We start from the raw sequence: 23,778 nt of genomic DNA, 5'->3' as shown, positions 1-23,778 counted from the left end.
ATTGATTTTTGTCTGTGCAGTGGGTAGAAAAAAACCCATTCAGCAATTACATATTTACATCCTCCTCCTTCTTCCTCTCCATATCCACCATGTCCAGATTCTGGAAATTCCCTGACTCTTTAATGTGTTCATCTAGTTCCATGCATAAAGCAACTTTCCCTTTCTAAGATGGCTTAATTCTCCCCTGACTTACTCTAACATTCACCTTTCAATGAGTCTCCTTGAATCCCTCCTTGCTTCTTTCAATCTACTCTTCACTATACCAGAATGATTTTTAATTTTAATCTAAAAAAATGAATATATCACCTCTTACCTTAAACCCATACAATAGCTTCCTATTATTATTTTTTTATTGCATTTTAGGTTTGGGGTACATGTGAAGAACATGCAGGATTGCTGCATAGGTATATACATGGCAATGTGGTTTGCTGCCTTCCTCCCCATCACCTCTATCTGGCATTTCTCCCCATGTTATCCCTCCCCAACTCTCCACCCCCACTGTCCCTCCCCTAGCTCCCCCTCAACAGACCTCAGTGTGTGATGCTCCCTTCCCTTTGTCCAGGTGTGCTCATTGTTCATTCTTAACAGCACATGCTCTCTTGAACTGGGTGCTGCCTTGCCCACATCACACTACTGTATCCCTGCTTTCCTCATCACTGTGTATCTGCCCCCTTCTCTCCCTAACTGGCTGCACTTACCATCCATCTTATTCTTTAGTACTTGGCATATAGTAGGCATGTGTCAATATTTGTTAACCAATTGAATGAATTAAAGGGGAATGAAAGAAGCATATGATTGTCCCCTTACAAACGTGAGACTACACATACAGAAGAACATTGACTTCATCACTAGAAACCTGCACTAGGACTGCCTCTAGAAATGATCCGGGGCTAGGGGAGTTCTTATTTTGTGAATTTCTTTTTCCTTTGTCTAAAGTTCTGTTTCTCCTTTTATTTTCTTTCTCTTCTTTGTTCCTCCCATATATATATATATATATATATATATATATATATTTTTTTTTTTTTTTTTGAGACGGAGTTTCACTCTTGTTACCCAGGCTGGAGTGCAATGGCACGATCTCGGCTCACCGCAACCTCCGCCTCCTGGGTTCAGGTAATTCTCCTGCCTCAGCCTCCTGAGTAGCTGGGATTTCAGGCACGTGCCACCATGCCCAGCTGATTTTTTGTATTTTTAGTAGAGACGGGGTTTCACCATGTTGACCAGGATGGTCTCGATCTCTTGACCTCGTGATCCACCCACCTCGGCCTCCCAAAGTGCTGGGATTACAGGCTTGATCCACCGTGCCCGGCCCCTCCCTTATATTTTCATTTTTTTCTTTACTTAGTATGACTTCAAATCAAAGCTATTTGAATTTCAATGACTATTAAACAGAATGGTGAGTACCTAAGAGTTTCTAGAAAACAAACCAAAACTGTCTCCATATGTCTCAATACTCTGATATCAGACACCTCTTTTAAGTGTTCAACAATTTTGCTAAAGAGTATGTGGATTTTAACATGTAAAGACAATGAGAATGAATTTTGATGAGTGTATGCTTTTCGTACTCAAAGTTTGGCTGTTTATACCCTGTCTGTTTAGAGCTATACTGCATCATTCTAATGCAAATATACCTGGAGGTAAATAGTTTTCCAACTTACGCCATAAGCACGTTGACTACTATGCGTGTAAAATCACACTGCCAAACTCACTTGTAGTTATTAGAGTTAGAGATAACCAATTATATATGATTCTTCCTCTTCATATGTATATTTGCATTTAGAGCTATTTATAGATTCCATCTTTTTTATGACCCTTAAAATACTGTGTTAGCTAAATATTCACACTTGTCCTTTTTTGCTTTACAAGAAATGTCACGCGCTAGGTTTCTGTAAATGACCCACATTGAGATTTGAACAAAACATAATAGCTTCTGCCACTCACAAAGCAACGAATTGCTGCAAACATAGGACACAGGGCAAAGGACTTTGTAAATTACTTTGTTTCATTGGCCATCATCAGAATCTGTGGCATAATATGTCACCTATTTCTCTTAACCATAATGCCTAAGGCTTTATGAACAGGTGGAATATAGTTTCTCTTTTAATTACCTTTAGAAGAAATAATTTAGAAATATAAAATTTTCAGACATATTGAAAAGCTGTATTTTTGAAAGAAATTCAAATTTGCAACCATCACAGTATAATGGCATGTTTTGCAATAGAATATACAATTTTATCTTTTTATTTAAAAACAACTCAAACCTATAAAAATTATAAGCATACAATGAACTTGTATATCCCTCTCCTAGAGATATTGTTAAAAATCTTCCATGATTGCTTTACATTTTCTCTTCTGTCATCTAATATAATCCAATATCTTTATTTTTTAAAATTATTTTTTGAGACGGCATCTTGCACTGTCGCCAAGGCAGTAGTGCAATGGCGTGATCTCAGCTCACTGCAATCTCCGCCGCACAGGTTCAAGCAATACTCCTGCCTCAGCCTTCTGAGTAGCTGGTATTACAGCCTTCTGAGTAGCTGCCACCATGCCTGGCTAATTTTTTGTATTTTTAGTAGAGACGGGGTTTTTACTATGTTGGCTAGGCAGGTCTTGAACTCTTAACCTCAGGTGATCCGCTTCAGCATCCCAAAGTACTGGGATTACAGGTGTGAGCCACTATGCCCGGCCATATCTTTACTTTTATATAATTCAATTTGATACACACACACACACACACACACACACACACACACACACTATGACAGAAAATAGGTGAAAATATGTGTGTGTATTTGTGCGTATTATTGCTGATGCATTTAAGGATAATAAACTTTATAACTAAATATAAATGAACTTTATAACTAAATATCATGAAACTTTAAACTTAATATGTTATTGAATGTTGCATATACAGAGAAAATAGTCTATTGCTCTTTCATCAATGGTCACCAACACCCAATTTATTTATGAAATCAGGACTGTTTTTATATTTATTATAACAGAAATTCTCCTAACATATAGATGGGCTCTTTAACTTTCTAAAGAACACCAGAAAAGTGAAATTTCCACACATTTTTGATGAGGAAGGATAAAATAATTCACCTTTGGATAAGTGTTATGTTGCTTAATATTATAAAAAAATTACAAAAATTATAATTATCAAGAGTTATATATTAGAATTACATAATTCTTAATTATGTTGACAATTATGTTCAATTTACTTATTTTTAAAATTTGCATATACAATCATAGATTATTTTTTCTTTGTATAAGCTTGCTTTATAGAGCTGAAAAATATGATAAAAACTTAGAAAAGTTCATAATTTGACTCATTAACAATTTATCATGGAGCTTTTTGCTGGAAAATGCCACCCAAAATGGCAAAATAATAATAATAGTAATGATAAAATGCAATTAATCTTTGTACAGCTTCCCCTATTCCAATGTGGTATTTTCATCTCTGTCAAAACATTTGTTTACCATTCTGTAAATCTGGGCTTGAATGTTTCCATAATTATTCTTTCACACACAATGAAGGAGAAATAAAGAGGAGGCCGATGTTTTCTGGGCAAAAGAAACAGAAGCCAGCAGAAACAGGACTGTGATTCCTAATTAATTCAGAGTTAATTGCATTGTTGATAATCTTGCACTTACAATCTCCATATAGAAAATGTTTATGGTGGCAAATTGACAGTAATTCAACTACATTAAATCTTACCACCATTAAAATAAAAAGATGAATGTTACTTTAAACAAGCTTAGGAGAATGGCAAAGACTAGTTCTTGTTTAACAAGGCAACTAGTAAATCATTCAAGCAGCCAACCTAGAATCTCAAAGTGCAGTAAGAGCAGTAGTTGCATTTTAAGATGGCACCAAGCCATATGGCCTGTCTTGGGCCATCAGTTATGCGGAGTGGCAGTTTTGCCTTTTTTTCCACTGTGTGATAAATGCAGAGTAGTTGGGAAAAAACATAGAGACATTATCTAACATCTAGGGTAGGAATATTATACTATTTTGGTAAGAGTTGAGACAGAGATAGTTAAATGAAGATACATGTTATATCAGTTATTTTAACTGAGTGAAATAAACTTTGGACTGGGTGCGGTGGCTCATGCCTGTAATCCCAGCACTTTAGGAGGCCAAGGTGGGTGGATCATGAGGTCAGGAGTTCCAGACCAGCTGGGCCAACATGTTAAAACCCTGTCTGTACTAAAAATACAAAAATTAGCCAAGTATGGTGGTACATGGCTGTAATCCCAGCTACTTGGGAGGCTGAGGCAGGAGAATCGCTTGAATCCAGGAGGCGGAGGTTGCAATGAGCCAAGATCACACCATTGCACTTTAGCCTGGGCAACACAGTAAGACTGCATTTAAAAACAAACGAACGAACAAACAAACAAACAAACAAACTTTGGAGTTAGCTCTGAGCTTAAATTCTGTCTCTGTTACTTATAAACAGTGAGGCAAACTTTTTTTTCATATCTTAGTATATTAATATGTAAAAAGCAATATTAAAATAAGGCTAGAATAATACAATGAATGTGAAATTGACTGCCATTATAATGGGAAATCAATAAATTCTAGCATTGTCTAGCTAGTTAAAGCAAAATATAATTATTGAACTAAAATAATTCTCTACTTTCAGTGTGTAAAATGACACATAATTATGTGATGCCTAAATATCTTGATAGTCTAATTTATATCTCAGTCCTTTTTCTGAAAACTTCTCAGAAGGGTAGTTTATTGACACCGAGATGTAAGATTTTGGTCTGGCCTATGAACTGTTAGAGGCACAGTTTTGCACTTCTGAAACTACTTCCTGGTATACTTGGTGAGACAAATGTACACTAAGTAACAAAATAAATATTACATATCCTCAAGTTTCAATTTTACTCAAAGTTTCAAAAAAAAATCCATATTAAACACTGGTAGGTTAGGGATAGTATACACATTTTCTCTTCTCTATCTTTAGGAGTATTCAATAGAAAAGTTTTATAAGCATTGACTTAACTAATGTCTCTAATATCTAAATGTTAATAATATCAAATAATTAATATTTCTTATTAAAAATTAAATTTGAGGAGCAAGAGGCTGTCACTTTATTAATATCAAAAGAAAAACTTTTTTCAAAATGAATATTGAGTTGTTTTGATAAGTGATAAAAAATTAAATAAATATTTTATCAAGATAGATACTTCAGCTAATTAACCTATTTACCATTCAGGTTGGAAAACAACCAAGTAAGAGAAACCTCAGTGCTGTCTGACCTGCCCCAGTGGGGTTTCCACCACTCATAAATGAACCCAAATTTAAATTTTCTTAAGTATATTCGTTACATGTGAACTAATTTGGATATTTACAATCCAAGTTAACAGCTAAATATTTTTAAGTTTTTTTCTTAGACATCAAAAATAAGAAGCGTGAGTTCAACTGTTTTGATGTTTAGATCCCACAATTAAGTAAGAACACGTGACTGTCTTTCTGTACCTGGCTTATTTCACTTAACTAATGATCTCCTGTTCCATCCATGTTGCTGCAAATGAATGGATTTTATTATTTTTTATGGCTGAATAGTACTCCACTGTGTATACGTACCATATTTTCTTCATTCATCTGTTGATGAACAAGTAGGTTGCTTCTGAATCTTCCTACTATGGACCCACAAAAAAGAAAAATTTTAAAATTTTAAAAAATTTTAAAAATTAAAAATAAGAGGTAGTAGGCTTATAGAAAATAACTGTAAAAACTTCCAGATTGCAGTTGTTGACTTATGAAATTTCATTGAGGAAATTATTATATAACTTCTGAAATCTTAATCATCAGCTAGTTTCTGAAAAAAGAATGAGGAATGTAAACTAAAAACAGAAGATGATAAAAATATGAATTATTTAACACTTTGTGAGAAAAAAACTAAACAAGACTTGGGGAAAATAAAAAGCAGGTAACAGATGATTTTATTCTTAGGCTGCACAATGACTCTTGGATATTAGATGCATTTCAGTGCATCCACAGTGAAGAAACCAAATTCTTCATACCATATGATTTGGAGATTTCCAATCAGGAGCTAAGTTTTATAGTGAAGAGATCTGAGCAATGGAGAAGAATCAATGGTGAAAGAAGAAAGGTGAGTTGGTTTGAAGGAGCTTTGTTTGCGGGGCTGCTCAAAAAAACTTCATCTGCTAGTGTATCAGCAAGTTGATTTTTGCTTGTGTTGTTCTTGAAGTTATTTACTATTGATTTGGCCACCATTATACAAATGCTTACTATTGTATAATTGCCATTTGTCCGATTCTTTCTTACCTCTTCAGCCTCATGTCCTATATCCCCATCCTTCCCACCTCTTCCCAGCCAGCATGCTTCTTACCATACAACATGATTAAGCTATACAAAAATATGAGTAATTCACCACACATGTCATACTGTTTCCCATGTCCCTGCATTCCTCTCTGTTTGGAGCAATATCCTCCCAACTTCTCATACGTTATCTGGTAAACTAATCATTCTTCCAGGGCTCAGCTTGAGTATTTTCTCTGTGAAACCAACCCAGAGAGGGTCATTTTCCTTTTGTCGCACCTGCCTCTCCTACCTGATTTCATCCAACATACAATTTGAGGACAACCTGTTTATGTGTCCCTCTTTCTTTGTAGACTTGAAATTTTTTTGAGGAATGGAAGAGTGGTTTTTTCATCTTTATGTCTTCAATCTCTGTCTTCAATCTTTATGTCCTCAATCTCAATCTCTAAAACATAGCACTTGTTTATTGGGTACTTGTTCAGTACATAAAAGAATGCTTGCATGGGCCAGGCGTGGTGGCTTACTCCTGTAATCCCAGCACTGGGAGAGGCTTAGGCAGGCGGATCACCTGAGGTCAGAAGTTAAAGAGCAGCCTGGCCAACATGGTGAAACCTCCATCTCTACTAAAACTACAAATACAAAATTAGCTGCGCTTGGTGGTGTGAGCCTGTAGTCCCAGCTACTCAGGAGGCTGAGGCAGGGAATTGATTGAACCCGGGAGGCGGAGATTGCAGTAAGCCAAGATCACGCCACTGCACTCCAGCCTGGGCAAAAAGAGCAAAACGCCATCTAAAAAAAATGCTTACATGAATGGTTGAATAATTTAATGTATTTAGTTAGCCCACAGAATGAACTTATAACATACCTTATCTCATTTCCTACCTGATAGGAATGTAAGCATTAGCTTTAAAAAATTGCATGAGTTCACTCAGTATAATCAAAATGTCTTAAATTCTGTTTGAAAGCTCTTATGATAGTATAAGTAGGTATTTTGAAAGCCCTAACTTGAAGCAAACAAATTTCATGTTACTATATATCTATTCTTCAGAAATCCTTGACAAACAGCATAATTTGTAAAAGATCAAAATTATTGAAATTGTCCTAAAAATTAAGCAAAGATCACTTCCTCTTTAGGTTAATTGTACAGTGCTTAGAACAGGTAGAGTGCAAGTTGTTTAATTACTAAGTGTCACAACATGGAAGTTCAAGAATTTGGGAGCAATCCAAATTTGAGTTCCAAAATAATTTGAGTTGCACAATAGTACCTAAATAGATAAAACAGAGGAAAACAGAATTACTTGACTATCTATTATGTCTATTTTAACAGGGGATGAGAGAGAAAGCATGCATGCATGAGAGATAATTAATATCTAGGTGCTAGAGAAAAAATTGAAAGGGGCTGAAATTGTTCTTTAAGTTTAATATTTATGCTCTTCTCAGTAAAATGACTTAGCTGACCCATGATGGACATAACTGGAACTCAGAAACAGGCCTCAAACCTGGAATGTCCATAATTCTGTGTGTAAACATTCAAATAAATCAAAGACAAGACAATTTGATTATAATGGAATTGCAGTAAACAATTTAATCAAAGTCATTTGGGTTTTAAGCAACATATTTTGGCTTTGATTCAGTTGAACCATTAGTAGTAATTCAAATATGTAGATACATGACAGCTGTTGCCTTTACATGTATACACTCAGTAACCATGAATGGTGGGAATTATGGAAATGTTTATGCAAATCATTTGAAAATCTGTAGAGCACCTGTTATTTCTTGTTGTTGTGGTTATGTGTCTTAAGCATACACAAACATTCCCAAACTTACATGGATAGACATGTTTATTTTATTTGTTTACTATATCTCTTCATGCCCTTGGTATTTACACCATGAAGATTTTTTTCTTTCTTATGACTTTTTTTGTTATTCTTTTCAAGCTATCTTATGTTTGCTTGTTTAGCTTATTTTAATAGAGAAGCAAGATAGCTCTGCTGAATAATTGATGTTCTAATCGCAGGATATAATGCTAGTTTAACTGAGAATAATCATCTATAATCTAAAATGCTAAGAGTGGATAGGCATTTTAATATATAAGTATTTCAAGTAAGTAGTCTAGAATTCTTGCGCTTTAAAAATTTGATCTAGATGTTTGCCATAGTGCTAGCTATTAAGCATGTGCTTTCCACTTTTATGATCTGGAATAAAAATTGCCTCATAAATGGATACTTTATAATATGCTTAATTTCCTTTTATTAAATTGATAAATGCAGAATCACAGGACACATTTATAGTATGAGAATTTAGGATTATTGCATTTTATAATTTTTATATTGTTAATACATATAATTTGTCATTTGCACAAAGACAGCCAGATGATAATTTCAAAGAATTTTAGTCATTCTTTTGATAAGGAAAAGGTTACTTTCAGTAGTCAGAAAAGACATCATTCTATTAAACTAATTTGCCTACATGCAAATTTTGTCATTTTTACCTCATTAACTATTTATCATGGAGTAAAAAAATATATATTCATGAAGGGGCAGCTCACAGCCTGATGGAGCTGGAACTAATATTTTGCAACTCTAATGATTTTTTGCATCTTTAATTAGATAGCATAAGGTTGATATGATTAGGTCAGGATGTAGTGTTTTTCATTAAAATACATTTTAGAAGCTGTATTCATAATCTGCCCTTGCAATTAAATAATGAGCCTATGAATTTAATATTATCGACCCAATTATTATCCCATGCAAACATATACCTTTAATAAATTTGTGCCGTAGGACCTTCATTAGCAGCAGAAAGAATGATATTTCTAGGTACATAGATTGAATGATTATGGTTAAACTTATATAATGGTTTTAAACATAGCAAGAAGTAAAGCTTCAATACCTAAGCATTTAATTCCAAAACGTGCCTTAGTATTTGTTGAAGACTAATTTACATTGTAATTATTTTCTTAAAGAAACTACCACTTTAAAACAGGCTATTGAAACTCATAAAAATAGCAAGATATTAGGTAGAGACAGGGGACTTGAGAAAGTTGTGTATCATGGGACAATGGAGTGTAAATTTAGAGATCCATTCAAGAGCAAAATTGGAAAGCATGAAAAAGAAAATGTCTGTTTCTCGTGTCTGTATTACTTGAGAACAACCATAAGCAATTAATGAAGATGATTTTTTGCTGTTATATGTTATAATACTTTTTGCTAATAGATGGTTGTAGAATGGAAGTATGTGTGTAAGGTACTCGAAAAAGGAACTGCCCCTCTTATTGTGACTATGTGCAGGAAAACTCACACACACTTAAAACTAACCCTGTTTCCTCGTCTTTTTATAAGTGTTGCTACAGATCTGCCATTTTTGTGCACCAAAATAGAGACTCCAACAATTGCTTGAGATTTTTAGTTAATTATTGTTGAAATTCTCTTATGAAGGTTATATGAAATTTATAATTTTGTGATAAAAGGAGATAAGAAGAACAACCCACATTTAGTAACGAATTATATAGACAGGTAAAACTACGCATTGTTATCTGCATAGCAAACTGCAGATGATGTGTTGGTATGACCACAGTGTTTTCCTAGAGAGAGAGTTCGTTTCTTCTTGGAGGATACAGTCAGCGTGAAAGGCAAGATTGTAGCCACGCAGATAAAATGGAGGAATGTTGATGGAAATTTGGGATGGACTTGCTTAGACTTTTTCATGCAAAAAAAAACAGTGAATAGTAGTATACTGGTAGGAAATACCAAGGCAAGTTTGAGAACTAAAAGTAACTTGTTTTGGCTGGAACAACGGGCAGGAAGGTGAAGATCTGCAGGAAAGGTAGAGTGAAAACTAAAAATTGCCCAATAGTGGGGACCATGTATTTAACAGAGGCAGTGGGGAGCCACTGAACATTTTAATAAAAAAGAAGTAAGTCATTCAGTCAAGAATCTGGCTTACCTGAGCATTTAACGCTATAAATTGCTTATTTTAAGGCTCTAATACTTTTACCTCTTGGGAAGTATATTGTTTCATGTACTCTGTTTCATACACAGTTCACCCATCCATCATTAACAGCTGCTAATTCATTGAAATGTCTAAATTATCTATAGAGGTTTCTAACTCTCCAACTCAATCCAATTCCACAGTCACATCTGAGTAGTGTTCTACATCTCATCAAATATTCATCCTCTTGACCTGCAGTTGGGGCATGGTCTCAGGGCTCTGCGTGCTTTCCAAACTTGATGGGGACTTGAAAAAAGGTGAGGACAAATAAAAAGCCAACTCGGGCCTAGCCAAACTTGAAATTAGGAATGAAATGTGGGAGCATGTCGAAATAGAAACCAGGAGTGAGACTGATTCCAAAGTAGTAGGCGAGTGAGTGGTGACTACAAAACAAAGAACCCTTGATTTTTTTGTCAGTCCACGCATAAAGAGGTTGCCTTGATTAGAGCAGGTGGGAAGCAGGGATCGAACTCAGTCAGAACCAGGAAGCATCTGAGACAGCGAGAGAACAAAAGGAGGGCACTCAAACAGTCCAGATGGAATGCGTCTGGTCCCCTGACTGCAGTTCCAGGGACGTTTTGTACTCCTAGGCTTTACCTGTGTAGGCTCCCGCCTGGAAACTGGCTGAAAGGCTTTTGACACCAAAGGTTAGGCACTGTCTTAAGCACCCAGAAATAAGAAACAAGCATTCTGACTTCCAAACAGAATTCTTAGTGAAAGAGGCCTAAGCAAAAAGATAGAAACGTCAGTGAACTCTTTTTCGATGAAGTCAGTAGACTAGGCATTAAAAAATCATTTTTTTCTCTGAAGAATCACATTAATTTTTTTTCAGTAAAGAACATATATTAGATACTTGAGTAAACACAGCCTAAAAACATGCCTAAATGATCTTAAACAAAGGGGTTTCTATACATTAAGCAAGTATATATTCTGAGCTCCATATCCAGCATAATTTTCTTCTTGTATTGACAAAATTCTCAGTTCTCCATAAGCATTAAGACAATTATCTTTTAAAGGTTTTTATATAAATGTGGACTGCAATTAGAACTACTAACATTACAGAGATTTCAATTTTGTGCAAAGAAGAGATTGATCTTCACCAAACTAATTTGAAAATATAAATCTTAGCTAGAATTTAATATATATATATATATATATATATATATATATATATATATATATATGGAGGATGGTTTTAAAAAGTTATATAAAAACTGACACTTCTTTTTCCTTTACTTTTTAAATTGTAAGAAGCAAGGAGAGGAAGAAAATGTTCTGTTTTAGTATGGTGGTTTTGGTTAATTGATACACATTTCCTGCCTGATCTTCTCTTTGAACTTTTGGGATGTTTGTTTATAAGTTAGCCAATATATTGTCAAACTTTTGAAGGATCATTTGGCCATAAAGAGATTGATCTCTTCTATAAAATGAAAATGATAGATAACAACGAAAGGATAGAATCACTAGCTTTCTGAAGATACCTTAAATGTTTGGGGTTTAAGATTGACAAAGACCCATTACATTTTGCTAAGTACTTTGTCCTTTAGCTCTAAAATTATTTCTATTTGAAGTGAAGTGTAATCCATATGTTTTTGATTCATTAACACTTAATTTGTTAGCATCCTTTTACTAGAGTGCTATATAGCAGCCTTTTCATCTTTTTTATAAGCTTATTTTCCTCAGACACAGGAAATCAAGTTTTTCTAAGAGTAAACCAACTTAAAGAGATATGAGAGAGTTTTCTTTGTAATAAGCACCTATTAGCTTTGAACTACTTCTGTACTCAGTAGGCAAATCTCTTCTTTAGAGTTCCTTAAGAATCAGATATATTTGAATTAACCGAGACAAAATATGCAACATTCTATTTGATTATTTACCGGATTTTAATTTTTCTACTTTTTTTTTTTTTTTTTTTGAGATGGAGTCTCACTTTGTTGCCCAGCCTGAAGAGCAGTAGCGAGATCTTAGCTCACTGCAACCTCTGCCTCCTGGTTTCAAGTAATTGTCCCTCTCAGCCTCCCAAGTAGCTGGGATTACAGGCACATGCCACTGTGCCTGGCTGATTTTTGTATCTTTAGTACAGACAGGGTTTCCCCATGTTGGCCAGGGTGGTCTCAAACTCCTGACCTCAGGTGATCCACCCACCTTGGCCTCCCAAAGTGCTAGGATTACAGGTGTGAGCCACTGTGCCTGGCCTTTTCTACTATCACATTAACTTGTCTTCATGATAAAGCAGGCAACTACTAACATATTAATGAATAAGTCATTAATGATAGTTATTTAATTGCCATCTTATTTATTATTATTAATAATGCAAGAGCTACTTATCTTTTAATAATTATGTAGTGGGAAATGAAATTTAATGTACAGCATTAAACAATGTCCTTTTCTATTTTCTTTGAAAATAGAATGTCTTTACCAGGAAGAATGAAAGTCACTTTTTAATATCTTATTGGTATTTGAAACACCCAAGTTCTCTAAAATTACTTGCATCTAATAGACTTTAATCAAACTAAAATACAACTTTACTGAAATATCATCTTTCCTATTGCCTTTAGTTCTTTTTAGCTTATCTAATTCCACTATAGGGCATTCTTTGGGCTTTTAACAATCACAATGCTTAGATAAATCAGCATTGCAAAAATGTCACCATAATATCAGCACCTGCTAAGAGAAATTATGTGACTCTTCACACTCACACTTTTAGTTGTTAGGTCAAAGAGAGGAAAAAAGGTCTTAAAATTTAAGATCATTTCTTATGAATGAAGGAAGAGGGGAAACAAATGGGTCAGACACAATATAGGCAATTTATATGTTGGTTCATTTAATTCTCAAAGCAAATATACACAGTATTATTCACATTTTACAGATGAGAAAACTGGGGCTCAGAAAAATTAATTAATATCATTCATTCATCTATCTGTTCATTGATTTCCTACTTTTTCATCCATTACCTTTAATGAACTAGGAACTTTTCTTAGATGCAAATGAAAGTAAGATAAAAGTGTCTTTTTTCTCATATTCCAATAGGGAAGATAAATAGGAGAAAATAATAGCAATACAGTAGGAGAGTGGAATAATAGAGCCATGGGTTGGGTGGTATGGTGGTAGCTTGAATAAAGATGTAAGTAACACATTTGAAGAGTTCAGGAGAAGACAACGAAGATGGGTATTTAAGATTGTGTTAGTCCATTTTCACACTGCTATAAACTGCCTGAGACTGGGTAATTTATAAAGGAAAGAGGTTTAATTGACTTACAGTTCAGCATGGCTGGGGAGGTCTCAGGAAACTTACGATCATGGCCGAAGGTGAAGAGGAAGCAAAGCACCTTCTTCACAAGGCAACAGGAAAGTGGAGTGCCCAGTGAAGGGGAGGGGCCCCTTCCACCCTTGTATATATATACTTCGATTAATTTGAGGTCTATGTTTTGCCAGACAAGACCAGCCTCCTGCCTATTTTCCAAACCTCTAAATAAAGCTTCTTAAACCACCCTATTCTACATTCAATGACTAGGGCTCCCATTTAACTGGAAAAAGCACTGGTTTAATGCTCTTCTTTATTCATATATTTTCTAAACTTTTGTAATACTGTAGCTTGTGAAACTTCTAGGATCCTTCCATATATTTTAGAAAAATAAGCAAAAGATTTTACATTATGATATAATAACAATGGTGACTGATTTGCCTTTATACAATTATTTCATTGAAATAATCATGAAAATTATCTAAGACATGCTAAGAGGGATTTAGAAGAAATGGGTGTATGAGAAATAATGCAGCACCAAATGTTAAAATACCAGTTAGCCATTTTCTGTACTTCACGTAATTTCCACCACATACAAAATACAGTATACTGTCAAACCATTCTTTGACCTTAGAAACAGTAGAACTGAGCAAAGCAGAGAAAATTAAGAATTTACCTCCTCCCTTCCCACTCCACTACAAAAAAATCACTCATGTGCACACATATGTATTATGAGACTCGGGCTGACTCACACAAAATCCACACCACCATACATCAATTACCATAATGTAAATGAACAGGGCCTACTTTCTGCAATATTTAGGGTCATTTCAAAACTCTACTTCAGAATTCTAATTTCTGTGTTATTAGTATCTCATTTTCTATGTCCATTCCAAAACCACAGTTTCCAGTAATTCAGTGAACTAGTGCAAAAATTACACATAGCAAACTGTAAACTCAAAAATTGAAAGGGAAGAAGAATGGAAAGTAAAGATTGGAAGTTCTACCTACAAACTGGGGAGAAAAAAGCTGAAATGAATATAAGAAAAATTTCTGAGATTAATAGACAAACTAAACTTATAGATAAAACTGAGTCATCAAATATCTGAAAAATGTGAACACCCATTTTTTTAAGGTTACATCTTAATTTAACATTTTTAGGACATTATAGATTCAATTTTATATCCTGATTTTTTTCATTTGGCATTTAGTTAGGAGCATTTTGCATATTATTTTTAAATCTTCAAAATTCTAATTTTTCGGGGATATAGTATTCTAGTGTATAAAAGCATCATAATTTAGCAATATATATCTTTAATTTTTGTTAAAATGTTAAATGCTTTATGATGTAGACTGTAAATTCTGAAAATATTCAGGAAGAAAAGCAAATCACCAACAAAGACATAGAACTCAGAAAATAATGGAATAACGTGGCAAAGCTTTAGGGAAAAGTAACTCCACGGTCAGTTAAATATTTGCATGAGAGCAACATAAACATTTTCTAATGTATTTAAAGTTTGAGAAAAGATACCATTCAAAAATGTTACTTTTCACCAAAAAGAAAACATAGTCAAATATATTACTGACTTAGTAATTAATCAAAATTAAGAAATGGGAGTTGCAGCCACCTCGTTGTGAATCCTATTTATAGAATCTTTGATGATTAAAATGGGTTTTAGATTTTAAAAATAATTAGGAGGTAGCATGTAATGTAAATAATATTAATAAATTAATAATGAACTGATTCTACAAAATTCACAATTCCACTATCCAAAACCGAGAAGTAGTTAAGTGGTGGAGAGAGAAATAAAACTACCTCTCACATGGCGAGCATCCATATATTGTCAATTAGAATATACACTGGTAAAGTCTTTTCGGAAAGTCATTTGAAAATTATTATTTTAGGAATGATTGTATGGCTCGAGCTAGGATTTTAACTTTAATGAATATGTTTGAAAAAAAAAAAACATAAATGCAGCCAAAAAGGGAGAGAAAACAATATATGTTGAAAACTTGTTTAGTTGTGAATTTATACATTAGAATATATTCTTAATTATTTTTGAAGATTTAAAAATAATATAAAAGATGCCCTAATTTGAATGTTAAATGAAAATATCAGGATGTAAAGCTGTTGATATGCTATGCTCCATTCGATTTCAAAGATATCCATAAAATTGTCACAGTTGTTATAGCTGCCTTGATATAAAAGTATAGGAAATTTATGTCATCTTCATTCTGCTTTTCTAAATTCCCTACTTTTTAACGATGAGTATCTATTACTTTTATACTCTAAAAAAGGACTTAGGAAATTGCCAATTGAAAGGAAAAAATGTCAGGCACAATTTAAAATCTTTTGTAAGCCACTATCTTGTATTATTCAGGATCATCAGCTCTGCGGAAAGAACATGAAACAGACAAAACAAGCAATTCATAGTACTATGCTCACAAATAGATGTTTGAGCCATGGAAATCTGTCTGCTATATATGGCTTTATTATCTGTCTTCAGGCAGGGATGAAAGAAAATCATGCTGAGCATCAGTTTTGTAAGAACGTATTGGCCAACATGATCATAAGGTGTCTCCTAATCCATTCCAATGATTCTCTTTCAAGATTTGGTGAAACATGTGCCCTTGCTTAACTTTGTGACGGAACCTAGTCACACTCCATTTCTCCCAATAAGATTTGGTTGGTTGTTCTCTTTGCCCACATTTTCCTCTTCCCAATTAGAAAAGCAGTTTGGTTTTGTCAACCGCCAACAGCAGCAGTTGTGGTTTATGCCTTGATTAGGTCCTAAAACACAGCTAAGCTGCTGTGACTGTCCCTGCTGCACATTTGGCAGGAGCAGAGTCACCATGCACTGTGCCAAGTGACACATGCCGCCATCTATATTTCGTTCCTGGTTTACTGGCTGGTCCCTTGGCTTCTTCTCAGGCAAGCTGTTGGACAAGCTCTCATTTCACGCTCCAGCCTGTCACTGGGTCAGTCTGTGACTCATCTGTCCCTTTGGTTTAGATACTTGCTTATATTTAATTTCTTGATATGAAAAGTATATTTCTGTTAATTTTTTTGTTTAATATTTTATAATTTGTGAAATAAATAAATTCTACCCTATACAAAGGGTTGATCTTTCTAAGTTGCCTTGAAACCCTTGGCTTTTTGCATTTTCCTGATGTTCTCCTTCTGGGATTCTTCTAATTGTCTCAGTCACATATTAAACTTAAAAACTATGAAGAGCATGTTCACTTTTGCCGTTAGAAGGAAATGAGCCATGTCAGTAAGTTTGTTTCTTACAAATGTTTACAAAGAATGTAGTTCTTTAAACCTTCAGCTTTCTTTTAAAGTTTATATGATACTTTTAATTATTGCAAAATCCAAAGTAAAGATTGATAGAATCTAAGTAAAAGTAATTAACTAATCTTGATCAAAAAGTAGTTAACTTCAAACTGTTGGCATTCTGCTCAGAAAAATAGTCACAATCTAATCAGGGATAGAGAAGCTGAAGCATGCCACATGTATATTAATTCACATCTATAATTGTTAAATATTATAAATTAACAAAGAAATTTTAAATTTGTAAACCAAATTGTATCTACTGCCATAGAGACAAGTTAAAAGACAATCTCTTTTAGTATCTATATATTCTTTTAATATCTGTAGTTTTCATTTCTTTATCTCCATCCTATATAGTAGGATGTAGTTTAGTCCTGTATAGCCCAGGACTAAACTACCATATCCTTTAAAGGAAATCTTGGGCATCTTTTAAAATATAGAGAAGAGTCTCATGGTAATCAGCAGACCATAGCATAATAACTTTGAGTTATGTAATAAAGATCTTATTTCATTATACTTACCTGGCAGTGGAGATACCACAATCACGAAGGTGGTTTTCCCAGTGTGAGTCTTGTCCATTGCACGACAGATGTGCTGACCCCTGCCATTTCCCCAAAGGTGGGAAATTCGACTGCGTAATTTGTGGTAGTGGGGAACTGCGTTTCTGCTTTCCCCTGAAAATTAAAAATAAATAAATAAATGAAATTCTTATTTCATTATTTAAAAATATATTTGCCTCTTTAAAATGGGTAAAATAATCTTTGCCAGTTTCCATAATGTTCATCTACTTAAAATGCCCAAGTCAGTGGTTTTTATCATGTTTACAAAATTCTGCAACCATCTTTATAATCTAATTTTTAGAATGTTTTCTTCACCCCACATATAATCACAGAAATAGAAACTTTAATTAAAAAATAAAACTCAGAGAGCTGGAGATTGCTGAAAATATATTTTTGGACTCCAATTTAAGAAGCAATGTTCCAGATTCTTACAGGGGTAGAGGACAGACCTGTATTGATTCTAAAGAGCTCAAGGCACTACAGTAACCCTCTCACATTCCCAAATATTTGCTTCTTCCCAAATATACTTCTCTATCTCTGGGCCTCTTATGGAATCCCACTTTCTAAAACATTTTCCCATCAAAATCCTCTGCATTCAAAGGCCAGGTTGGCTATCAGCTCCACTGTAACTGGAGTCTGCCTGATAAATGAAAGAAACCAACCTCTTTATCTCAGTGTATCCAGAGCAAGTAAGAACTTTCTACTGACCATATTCTGATTGTATCGTATATTTTTTGGACTGGATGTCATTTTTTTCCTTCCTCATTGAAGCTCTTTAATTTTCTTGTTTCTCCTGTTTATTCAGGATATGTGATTGATTCCCTCCCAGTGCTAGACTAGGAACTCTCCTAAATTAAACATTCAAGTAATGTTGATTTTAACTGAATACACCTGGGTTGTGGTCTTCCTCCTGAGGAAGTCATTTCTGGTTCTGCTCTTGATTGGCTGGGGGCCCAAGGCTTAATCAGCAGAATGGAATCACTTGTAAGTTCCCATGATCACTCAGGTAGATCTCACAAAGACAAAAATACTATTGCTCTCTCATATCTTTCAAGAAATCAGGTTACTTCATAGGATATTTGGTTTATTTGGAATTTATGAAGAGCTCTCTATGTACACATGATCTATATTCTTTTGTTAAGACTGAAGAATTCAGTCTTCTTCCTCTGCCACTGCCCCCTCCAACACCTAGAATAAACTCTAAGGGATTTTAGGGTAAGAGATCCTAGAGGGCTTCAACCCTAAAGTTCAGTAACAAATGCCAAAGAAAGAAGCAAAAAGCGACTGATAGTTTGAGATTGTTTTCCTCTTGAACTTGATGATGAGTTCTTCTGCTATTCTGCTGTTACATACCACATAGTCACGTCAAATGAAATGGCACTGAAGATTTTTGGGATGGAGAGGGAATTGATTCTGTTATGATAATTATACTTTTCCAAGCTCTTATTTTTCATACCTTCATGTTAATAGGAAACATCTACATTTTTACTTAAAATATAACATTTTTATGGTAGTGCTTATACCCTTCTGTTGATGAAGAAAATATGTAGCATAAAAAGCTGGTGTGTTGGCTGCAAGGCCCAAGAATGAAAATATCACTAAAATGCACGAGGTCACTCAGTCCATCTGTTTTCAGCCCATTTACCTTTAGAAGAAGATTCTTTAATGAATTGGTAGTGTCAAAAGATGCTTAAGAAATTTTGCTCTTTCTGCTAATCCTCCTTAACCTCTCTCCTCCAGATATACCAAATAAACATGTAACCTAAACTAAAACTGTTTGCAGATTTTCAAGAGGTACCTTAACCCACTTCCAAGCAGGATAACACCCACAATTCCCTCCTATGTACGTAAAAAATGTGGAATTTCCACTCTCTAAATAGTACCCTGATTTGGTGTCACTATAGGGATTTCAGCATATTTGTAGATACCACATGGTTGTTTTGCTATAGCTAAGTGGTTTCCTGGCCAAAGTTCTTTGAGCTTCTTTTTTTCTGAATCTTCTTATTTCCCCCAGTATTTTCTTATAACTAATATATACTTAGACACACAGATACACATATAGACACACAGAGAGATAAAGTTAGAGATTGATCCCTCCTTTTCTCTTCTTTTTTTTCTTCCATTTTTAAAAAATTCCTCTAGATATAAATCATTGCTTAAGCTACAAGTTTGAAGACCTGGGAGCTTAAAACCCCTGCCAGTAAGCACAACTTTATAGACTTGTTATTTTCATTATTGCTTTATAAACAACAGCATTTGAAGCAGAGTGTAGGTTAAGTAAAAGTATGCAGAGGATTTCAGCTGTTTGCATATTTGGAAGTGATCGTCTTGAAAAGCACAGTAGATTTTGTGGTGTGAAGCAGCCAGATTTGAAACATATTAGCACTGCTTTCCAGATTCAGTTTTAGTTTAAGAAAGGAAGCTTTGTCGGAAGCATAGATGATGCTTTTTAGGGATTGCACATTATTGGCTTTTGAACAGCAGGCTGAAAACCTGACACACTCTGTTGAATAGAATTGATCCATTGGAGAAGCTACGACATGAGCAGTCTTAGTGTTTCTTTAAAAAAATTATTATTGGCTTTTTCACTTATTTATTATCAAATACATGAATGATGTATTTCTTTTACGAGAGTATTGAATGGCAATATTCTCTTAAAGGAAGAAGGAAAATTACTTTGTTTCAAATTGCCAAAATCAACCATTCCATTTTCCCTATTACTATTTCGTTTCTTCTATTTGAAATACTAGGGACCCTCCTTAGGATAAACTTCTATAAGGAATTTAATATCAGTGAATGTAACCATGGATACTGCAGTTAACATTATTATAAGATACAGCTAAGACATGCTATATTACTTCCTTTTATGAAGTTTAGTTTTTAACGTGGAATGCTTTTAATGCTCCCATTAAAGAACATCTTCTCCAGGTAAATGTATGAAAGCGCTTTTCTAGTTGCTAATAGATGTCACTGCTACTACTTCTGCTACTGTAAATAATAAAGCACCTTCACATATGTGGTTTCAATGAATTGCCACTACTCTAAGAGGAATATTTTATTTTGCTATTTAGTACTTAAATGAAGACTTACAGGAGGCTCCAGGACTTGGATTACGTTACTTGTAAGAGGCCAAGCCTAGACTGAAACTGGTCTTTTGACTTAAGTTTCCTTGTTCTGTGTCTTTCCATTACAGCTATTTGAATCCGATAATAATGCACAATATGACATTTAGGTATATTTCACAAAAGAAATGAGGACAAAGATCAGTAATTTGTCAAATATGATAACTTAGTCAATTAAATTAAAAATTAATAATAGTTTTTAACAATCTAGATTACAGTCTACCTTTAAAAAAGATTGACTAAGCTGGGCATGGTGTTGGGTGCCTGTAATCCCAGCTACCTGGGAGACTGAGGCAGGGAAATCACTTTAATTGGGAAGTGGAGGTTGCAGTGAACTGAGATCATGCCACTGCACTCCAGCCTGGACAACAGAGTGAGCCTCAGTCTCAATAATAATAATAATAATAATAATAATAATAATAATAAAATAAATGTTGACTGTGTATATTGCACTATATGTGATAATCCTTGTGAGAAACAGTAAATTTTAAGTCACATCCCTAACATCAAAGAACATACAGTCTTATTGGAATAGATAGAAATCAAAAACATTTTGAAAAAAAGAAAAAAACAAGTTGAGATAATTATTAACATAATATTAATTCTGTTTGGTAGGGGTTGAAGCATCAGTGACCACATTAGGGAAGGGTGGTATGAAAAAATTGTTTCTTTCTTAGTCCATACAAAAAATCTGTAAGATTTTACCATCGGAAGGTGATCTCCAGATACGGTTGAATCACATGACACCGGAAGTGTCTTCTTCAAAGTCATTTTCCTTTTAGGAGCTCTCAACGGAGTTACTGCTGCTACTGCAGGTCTAAAATGCAGGGCTGTCTTCCACTTTCAAACTCTAATAGAAGTATGGAGAAATTCTGCTGTTGTCGAATAGTTCAATGTAGCTCAAGCAGGCCTGAATTTCCAAAAGAATTTATTAAGTGCTTAGAACAACAGGGAAACTAGATGAAAATGTAAAAAATTTCAAGCTTACAAACCACAGTTTATAATCCTCCCGTAGCTCATTTACTCAGTGGCAAACCCCTGCCCTATTAAACATCACTTTGGAGACATAGCTATGACACCTTTATTTCTAAGACCTCATATAATTTTTAGGAACTTCCTACTTCCTTGCTTTTTAACTCCCAGTTTGCTTTTAAACAAAGGAAACTCTTTACAACCCATAAGATTGAAAATGATCTCCTAGGGTCCTTGATGATGGCAAACTAGGATCTTTATGGAGTTCATTTTCTGGTCTGAGAGACACATTTGTTTTCCTGAGGTGATTCACAAAACTATGGTGACTGACAGGATGAATAATCTGAATTCAGGGGGAATCAAGTTATATTCTTTCTGGAAACAAAATTACCCCATGATAAGCTTGAGATATAGAAACACCATGTCCCATGATAAGCTTGAGATATAGAAATACCATGTAAGCTATTATGACCTTCCTCCAATAGGAATTATATATTTAATAAAATCAGGAAACAGAGGAAGGTGCAGTTATCATATTGTTGGGTCATAGTTAAGGGAATAATTTGAAGAAATGTTAAGGGTTTAATATGCTACCTAAATGATGAAACTTTAAAAAAGAAAGATGCTCTGATTTAATGTGACATCTTGAGCCTGTTAGATTTCTTAAAACATAACCTTATTTTGCTAAAACTAAGAACTGTGCCAGCTAATGAACTTTAATCAGCAGATCTCTTAATTAAAAGAATGTGACAAAAGAGAGGAAGGTGGGAGAGGTGGCTGGAGTCCAGGTCATCCTTTATCCCAAGAAGGCGTCATGTTGCTTACAACATCAATAAACTTTCTTCTTTAAAAGAATTTAGTCTGCAGGCAGCAAATAAAATTTTATTTTTCCCTCACACATAAACTATATCCCAGACAGACCACCAGCCTGTAGTTCAAAAAACACCAAAACCAAAAAAACAAAAACCTCAGGGTTTATTTGATGTTACAGGTCAGAATATCAAAAATCCCATGTGGGAACAAAATTATAAGTGTGTCAACTTCCATTAAAAAAAGTCATTATAGAAATGGGAATATCTTGTTGTTTATCTTTGTTATTTCGGAAGAGAAAGGGGAAGGTTTATCAGGAAATCTTTGAGGGTATCAGTTTATTTGACAAATCCTCGCAAAGGAAACAATCATAGAGTTATCCCCAAACATAGGCCATGTCACTAAGAAACGGGAGAAAAAATCTGAACCATAGTTCCATGGAAAGCAGACTCAGAAACTGTATATATCATATAGATTATTTGGGAGAAAGAGTCTTCAACCTGTTAGTCAATCAGCAAATACATATCGAATGCCTACTGGGCTTTCAGAATGAGTAGCCATGGTAGTTTAGAGTGTCTGCTCTGTGTCAAGCTATGCGTAAGTAGATCCCATGGATTATTATTTAGTTCTCAGAGTCATAGCATTAGGAAAGCATTACAGATAAAAAACTTGAAGCACAGAGGTTAGATACCTTGTTCAAGACCACACAGCTAGCAAGAATAGAATTAGGATTTGAAATCAGGGTATATAAGTCCAGGAACTATACCCTTTACTAAGACTTACTTATCTTTAAATTTATTGTGCAACCTAGAATTTCCACCCCTGGGCATCTATCTACCTAGGAAAACAAAAACACTTACATAAATGTTTATAAAGTTATTGTATACAATAGCCAAAATTATAGAAATAGTTTAAATTTTCATCAACTGGTAAATGGGTTAACATAATGTAGTGTATTAATTTTATTCACCAATAAAAAGAAATGAACTACTAAAACCTAATAGAAGACAAATAAGTCTCAAAAATATTATGCTAAATGAAAGATGTCACATGCAAAATATCACTGTGGTAGGCAGAATCCTAAGACTGCTATTAAAATTCCTCCTCCTGGTGCACTCATCTTGTGTAATCCCTAGCCTTGAGTTTAGCAGGGACCAGTGAATATGATGAGTTAGTCACTGCTGTGCTTAGGTTATGTTATATGGCAAAAGTGAAGAGATTATGCAAATGTAATTAGGTTAATCAAAAGGGAAATGACCCTGAGTGGGTCTGAGCTAATTAGGTGGGCCCTAGTCCAGATCTTATGTGAAAAGAGAGGTTTCAAGTGATAGAGATCCTTTTATTGATCTTTAAGAAACCTGTTCTGAGTTGCCTATGCAGGGGACCCTGTGGTAAGGCCCAAGGAGGTAAAAGCAGGCTCTAACGGACAGCCAGGAACAAAGCACGGACTTCAG

General features: G+C 34.5%; 1 protein-coding gene and 1 non-coding gene across 2 annotated transcripts in view; both read left to right on the top strand.

Annotated features, from left to right (window-relative positions):
- Window positions 1-23,778, top strand: part of LOC101045670 (uncharacterized) — a 292,425-nt gene that overhangs the window by 219,204 nt on the left and 49,443 nt on the right. The window contains exon 11 of the mRNA XM_074397112.1: window positions 5,966-6,125. Within this exon, the coding sequence (XP_074253213.1) occupies window positions 5,966-6,125 (160 nt within the window). The remainder of the gene's footprint in view (window positions 1-5,965; window positions 6,126-23,778) is intronic.
- On the top strand, window positions 17,374-17,537 carry LOC120361162 (U1 spliceosomal RNA). Its single transcript, XR_005577515.1, has one exon. It is a non-coding gene; the product is annotated as a U1 spliceosomal RNA (small nuclear RNA).

The sequence above is a fragment of the Saimiri boliviensis genome, chromosome 4, assembly GCF_048565385.1.
Source record: "Saimiri boliviensis isolate mSaiBol1 chromosome 4, mSaiBol1.pri, whole genome shotgun sequence".
Taxonomy (NCBI): domain Eukaryota; kingdom Metazoa; phylum Chordata; class Mammalia; order Primates; family Cebidae; genus Saimiri; species Saimiri boliviensis.
The sequence above is the reverse complement of the archived record's forward strand: the minus strand, read 5'-3'. Positions and strand labels throughout refer to the sequence as shown.